The sequence below is a fragment of the Harpia harpyja genome, chromosome 6 (assembly GCF_026419915.1).
Source record: "Harpia harpyja isolate bHarHar1 chromosome 6, bHarHar1 primary haplotype, whole genome shotgun sequence".
NCBI classification, from domain to species: domain Eukaryota; kingdom Metazoa; phylum Chordata; class Aves; order Accipitriformes; family Accipitridae; genus Harpia; species Harpia harpyja.
Window position 1 is genome coordinate 8,479,734 of NC_068945.1, and position 6,250 is coordinate 8,485,983.

At 52.9% G+C, this 6,250-nt stretch overlaps 1 protein-coding gene across 1 annotated transcript; it reads left to right on the forward strand.

Annotated features, from left to right (window-relative positions):
• Positions 1 to 1,524: 1,524 nt before the first annotated feature.
• On the forward strand, positions 1,525 to 4,191 carry LOC128143641 (homeobox protein NANOG-like). Its single transcript, XM_052791027.1, has 4 exons — positions 1,525 to 1,693; positions 2,159 to 2,427; positions 3,179 to 3,268; positions 3,775 to 4,191. The coding sequence occupies exons 1-4, from the start codon at positions 1,525 to 1,527 to the stop codon at positions 4,189 to 4,191; spliced, it is 945 nt and encodes a 314-aa protein (XP_052646987.1).
• Positions 4,192 to 6,250: the final 2,059 nt, after the last annotated feature.

Sequence of the window (6,250 nt, forward strand, 5' to 3'; positions counted from 1 at the left end):
CTTTCTGTGGGTGCATCAGCAACCTGCCCGAAACCCACAGCCCAGGGTGGTGGGCACTGGCTCTAATTCTGTATTTCATCCCTCTCACCCGGTTATAATCACTTTCCCCTGCGGTCCTAATTGTCTCTCCATCTGGATCCTGTCTGGATTCTAACTGAGAAACGAAATCACCATTAATTAGGAGGTGATCAAAGGTGGGCCTGAGGAGGAGCCCTCCACCCCTGCATTACCTTGGGGCGGTGGGCTCAGGGCACCAGCTGGGCCTCATCATGACCCAAAAGGGGAGGAGGAGATATATGGAAGTCAAGGGAGGCCCCTCTCTATCCTCTCCAAAAGATTTTTAACAGTACAACAGGTTAGTAGCTACTCCCCTGCCTTTGTATGCAGGTAGGTGCCTGTGTTGTTTCCTTGCACTGGGTGGAGGTGGGAAATTTTCTTGACATGTCACATGCCTTCATTTGTACTTCTTCCAGGTTTTGTAACTCCTGGGCTGTGATAAGTTTTTAATTTCCTTACAGGAAGGAGTAATAGCTGGGGGGGGGGGGTATCTTCCCCAAGCAGACTGTAGGCCCTGGCTTCAAATCCTTAAGATCTATAAGGCTTTTTTTTTTACTTTTTTTTCATAGCTGCACCACTCTCGTTTCGTTTGGAATCTGACTGGATGATTCCCACCCCTCCCTGGTGGGCCAAAAATAAACTTGAGGGTGGTTTTTTTTTTTTTAAGCTACCACTTCTTTCAAAACCAAAAAGTGTCAAATGGCTGAGGAAAGAGGCTTGAAAAAGGTGAAGTGCCATTTCTCCGGGCCCCTGCAAAACAGGCCTGCCTGCCTCAGCCTTGGGCTAGCCGCTGGGGCAGCAGCTCGGCTCTCTGCGAGCCCTCTTCCCCGCAGTACAGACACCTCTCTGTAGGGCCGTGTGTGTCCCGTGTCCGTCCCCCCCCCCCCCCCGCCCCCAGTCTGTACGGACTTGCGGGGAGGTGGAGGGCTTATCTCTTTGCGATGATGGTTGCGATCTGCAATGCAGACACGCATAGTCTCCGCATGCCCCGGGGCAGGCTCTGGGTTCCCCCCCCCCCTCCATTCTTTGCATTCGGGTGGGGACCGGGGAGGAGGTGGGGAGAAAGAGTGTTAAATGGGGGGGTGGGGGGTGTCTGCCCAGCCCTGTCCAGCTCACCGGGCGGCTCTGCTCGGGCCTTTGGGCCCCGGGGGGGACACAAGGCTCTTCCTCCCACCCCCACCCCCCAGCAGGGAGGGGGGTGCTGGCAGCACCGGCCCGACCTAGGAGCCAAGGTGGGAAGCAGGCCCTGGTGCCGCAGCCCTCCCCCACTCCCTGAATACCCCCCCAAAGCCCCTCCCCTCCAATCAACCCACTTTTAACATGACAATGGCCATGACAATCCCTTCTAGCCGAGGCCAGGCTGGGGAGGACATAAAGCATCCCCCCACCCCCGCCTAATGGGGTACCTGCCTGCAGCCTGCGCCGCCAGCTCGCTGCCCGCTGGGGGCTGGGGGTCCCGGGCCGGCCATGAGTGCCCACCTGGCCATGCCCGCCTACCTGCCCTACCCCGGCTCGGTCATGTATGGGGACTACTACTGGCTCTCCCCAGGGAGCATGGACAGCGTGCCCGTCGAGGAGGCTCCGCCGGCGGACACCCCCCCCTTCCCCGCGGCGGTGAAGACGCCCAGCCACCCAGGTAAGGCGGCCCGGCCCCGGGGGAGCCATCGGGCTGCCCCGGGCTTGGGGAAGTGGGGGGGGTGGTGGTGGTGTCCCTCGTGTGCCTCCTGCCCCGGGGGTGGGGGGCCATGCCGGTGCTGCCCCCCCCCCCCGAGAGCCGCCCCAACGAGGGTGCGACGGGCGCTGCTCCGCCGCCTGCCCCGCTGCAAGCGGCGGGGGGAGCCGGGGGGCGGCTGCCAGCGGTCTCTGGGACCAGGTGGGACGGGGCAGAGGTGGGAGCGGAGAAGGGGGGTCCCGGCTCCGCTGCCCCCAGGGTGCCCGTGCCGGCACACGGCGCTTCTCCGCGCTGCCTGCGGCTGCGGAGCCCCTGCAAGTCCCCGGGGCACCCGCAGTCTTAAATTCTCCCGAGAAGCTGGACTTCGAAGGCTTTGACTCTTCTCCGCCCGGCCCTGCTCAGCCCGGTTCCCTCTCTTTTTCTCCTCAGATGTCTCTCCGGCTTCCTCCAGCTCTGGGACGCTCATCCAGTACACCCCCGACTCTGCCACTAGCCCCACGGCTGAGCGCCCGTCTCCCCACCCCTCTTTCCAGAAGGTCAAGGAGGAAGGCGAGGGTGTGGTGAAGAAGGCCAAGAGCCGCACGGCCTTCTCCCAGGAGCAGCTGCAAATCCTGCACCAGCGGTTCCAGAGCCAGAAGTACCTCAGCCCCCAGCAGATCCGGGAGCTGGCTGCTGCCCTGGGGCTCACCTACAAGCAGGTGAACGTCTTGCTCTGAGCAGCTGAGTCGCATCTCTGGTGTGACGTGACCTTGCGAGCAGTTTTTTGGGGTGTTTTTTTCTTTTTTCTTAAAACCCAGAGATGAGTTTCTTTCGTGGTCTTGTTTATGCCATTGCTTACGTGAGAGAGCAGAGGGTGTGAAAACTTATGACTCAGTCTTCCTGCTATGTTTGGTTCAGCACTATCCACCCACTCCGTGCAGGTGGTTGAAAGTGCATGCAGAGCAGGGCTATGCAGAGTCAGGTTACTGTTCTGTGTGGACATGCGTTGTCTCTGAACGTGAAAAGTCAGGTACTTGCACTGCTGTGCAAGTTGCCTTTCTTAGTCAGAGTGGCACCTGGGTCTCTCCCTAGAGAGGGTCCTTGCCCCACCAGCTACTCGCGTCTGACTGAAGAAATGACTCCTGAGTCAGCACTGATCTTGGCACAGCAGAGTGATGCCGCCGCTGTTACAAGCTGCGGTTTCGGCAGTTGTCTTGGCCTGTCTTTCAGGTAGGGTTTTTGATGTCATGAAAGATCCCGTGGTGATCGGAGGAATAAGAGTGTTAGTTTTTCAAGTCTCAGCTCTGTGGTTCCATGGCTACCTGCATATTTTTAGCTGCTGCAATTACGTGCAGTATCAGGAGCCAAGAAGAAACTGGATTGTAGTAGAAGGCAAAACATCTTTAGGATGTGTAGTAAGCTCTGAGAATGAATTCCTAATGTCCTACGTCCTTTCCCCATCACTTCTAGGTGAAAACGTGGTTTCAGAACCAACGGATGAAATTTAAACGTTGCCAGAAGGAGAGCCAGTGGGTGGAAAAAGGGGTCTATCTACCACAGGTGAGAGAATTCCCCCTTCCCCCATCACCATCAGTCACAGTTCCTCCAGTCTCTGGGGGAAGAAGTGTGTCATGTCCAACCTGCTAACTCAAACAATGCATGGGACATGTTATTACCAAGCCAGTTGTATTTCTTGTAATCGGGCTTACAGTGGCATCTATTTTAAGCCTGCCCTGGCAACTGAAAGAGCTTTGTTTCCAGTCCACTTATCTCCCAGTTGAGACTAGAAAGAAAACAAAATAGCCAAAGAGGGCCAGCAAGGCTACTCCTGCGGTTTTTCTCCCCAGCATGGTGTTCCCAGACATGTTGAGCTGGAGATTACTAACTTAAGAGCTTGTCATCTCCGCTATTATTAGTCTATAGTGAGGACAATGAGTACAAAAAAGAAGACACTATTGTTTGGCTTGGGGAGATGGGGCAGGGGAGAAAGGAGGACCCATCCAAAAGAATGGGCACAGCTGGTGTGGTGCTCTGCTTTACTGAACAGCCTTCTCTGTCTCTCCTAGAACGGCTTTCATCAGGCTGCATACCTGGATATAACCCCCACGTTTCACCAGGGCTTCCCCATGGGTGCCAGCAGAAACCTTCAGGCTGTGACCAGCGTGCACCAGGCTTACAGCAGTGGCCAGACTTATGGGAACGGGCAGAGCCTGTACTCATTCGTGGCTGTGGAGGATGAGGGGCTCTTTGGAAAAGGTGGGACAAGCTGCAATAGCCAGCAAACCATGGGTTTATTAAGCCAGCAGATGAACTTCTATCACAGCTACCCTGCTGATTCGGATTATGTCAGCCTGGAGTCAGAAGACACCTACAGCTTCCAGAGCACCTCTGACAGCATCATATCGTTCTCGAGCTCTCCTGCACGGCATCAGTACCAGGCCCCTTGGCATCCCCTGGGGACCCAGAGTGGTTATGAGTCTTAGGTTTAAGTATTTTTTCCTCCCTTCTCCTGTTTTTTCTCATGGGATTTCTAGGGTCTTGACTCGGGGATCCAGGTTCCACTCCTTTCTCTTGCCCCTCCTCCCCTCCTCCTGTTTTAACCATTGGGGGGGCGCAGCACCCTGCTGCCTTGGGCTAGCTTTCTGTTTAAAGGCACCTGTCTGTACATAGCTAACCCTTGGCAAGGGTGCTTTGTGCGTGGATAGATGAGACTTCATTCACGGAGGGGAATGTGCAAGGCCACAGACAGGAGCAGCAGAGGTGGTAAAGGTCCGTGTTTGCTCTCCACATCTCACCTCCCTCTGCTGCCTCTTTAGCAGGTGATCTCTGATCCTCACCCTGTGTGTCTTGCAGCAGAGCTTTGCTGGAGAAGAAAACCCTGTACTTCAGCATATGTCTGCTAGAAATACCCTGTTGTAGCCCAGAATCTTTCCTGCTGTCTTGCCTATTTCTGATGCTACCTCAGCCAGCTAACTGCTAATAGGTTCTTCATCTACATCCTCTCGTCCCTCACCAAAAAGCTACATGAGATCATCTGATTTCAGATGATTTGATCCAGTTACTCTCAGCAACCCCTCCTGGAGGGGTCAGTGCCTGCCTACCCCTTGCCTGCTGCCCTCCTGTGTACCATGGGCAGTTCAGAGGAGGAGAGGAGCAGAGGAGAGAAAGTGGGGTAGAGTATTGCCCATATATCACATGGAAACTTTGGTTTCCAAAGCTGCTAACTTCCTTGTGCCTGTCAGCTCATTCAGGATGGTGTCTCTGGGACTGTCCCCACCCAGTTTAGATCTTGCCTTTCTACATCTCTCTGCTGAGAGACTGTTGGCTTGCCCCAACCTGCAAATTGCAGCAGAGGGTAGCCCAAAGTGCTGCTGTTGGAAGTGTGCGGAGTGGCTGTGTGTAGTCATCTTTGGAGTGGTGAGAACAGTCTGCTTATCTGTACATGATGGTCCCCTAGCACTTCGCAAACACAGCACCACTACAGTGCAGCTTTCTCTGGGCTAGAGGCGGGCAGCTAGGTAAAGGACTCAGTTATTTTAAAGGTGATGTTTAATGTCGCTTATCCTGGAACCTGGATGTTGGAGGGCAGGGAATCCTGTTGGGTCCCAGTGGAGTTGGCATCCAAGGGGCTAGAGCAGGATGGTTCCCCACCCTCTTGTCTAATCCCAGTTTTAAGAGTGTAAGCTAGTAGGATATTTGTCCCTTCCCCAAGGCTTAGTTGGATCTCTTCTGTATTCTGCTGAAAAGGGCACTGGCTGCCTTATCTGACATAAGTACCCAAGCTCTGGGGGAGGTGAGAAGTTTAGAGAAACCTAGTTAGACAAAATGAGGAAAATGCCAATTAAAATCTTCAGGGTTTGTGTTTTGTGGTTTTTTTGTTGTGGTTTGTTTGTTTGTTTGTTTAAATAACTGGATCATTCTTTCCAGTATGGAGAAACTGGAAGTCAGCTCCAACCTAATGTGAAACTGACTTTTTTTACAAGATGCGGAACTGCAGAGTCCAGTCTGCCACTGCCCAAGCATACAAAATGGCATGAGCTGGCAAGAGTAAACAAGATGGTAAAAGCATAAATATTTCTGTGGTAGAGGTTTCTCTTTTTTGTGGTTAGTGCACAATTTTTACTGCAACCCTGTCTTCAAATGTCTGCACAAGGGTTGTACGTTGTAGTTAAACTTCCACTGCAAAGGAGGTGAACGTTTGTTGTTTTTCCAGAATAATTTTTCTTAAAGAGTATTTTCTTGCAGTGATCTCAAGCATGTTTTATATTATGTGCATGTTGTCTTTTATTACTGTTTTTGCCTAATGTTCTTACAAACTTGTTTGAATTGAAAATAAATTAGTTTATTTTAATGTTGAAACAGTGTCATCAGCTTGCAATGGAACAGCCTGCTGCAGGAATGGTTATTCTGCACAGGTTAGACCAGCAGTACTAAGGAAAAGAGGAAAAAAAGTAACCCTACTGTGTTTCTCCCAGAAGTAGGATCAAGAGCAACTGTTTAAAAGTAGTAAGTCACAGAAGTCCATCAGCCTTGTTTTTAACA

Bases quoted from the DNA above. Each gene is read 5' to 3' on its own strand.
- LOC128143641 (XM_052791027.1), top strand. From the start codon at position 1,525: ATGAGTGCCCACCTGGCCATGCCCGCCTACCTGCCCTACCCCGGCTCG. The intron at 1,694-2,158 runs GTAAGGCGGCCC...TTTTCTCCTCAG, and splicing joins GAAGACGCCCAGCCACCCAG to ATGTCTCTCCGGCTTCCTCC. The intron at 3,269-3,774 runs GTGAGAGAATTC...TGTCTCTCCTAG, and splicing joins AAGGGGTCTATCTACCACAG to AACGGCTTTCATCAGGCTGC.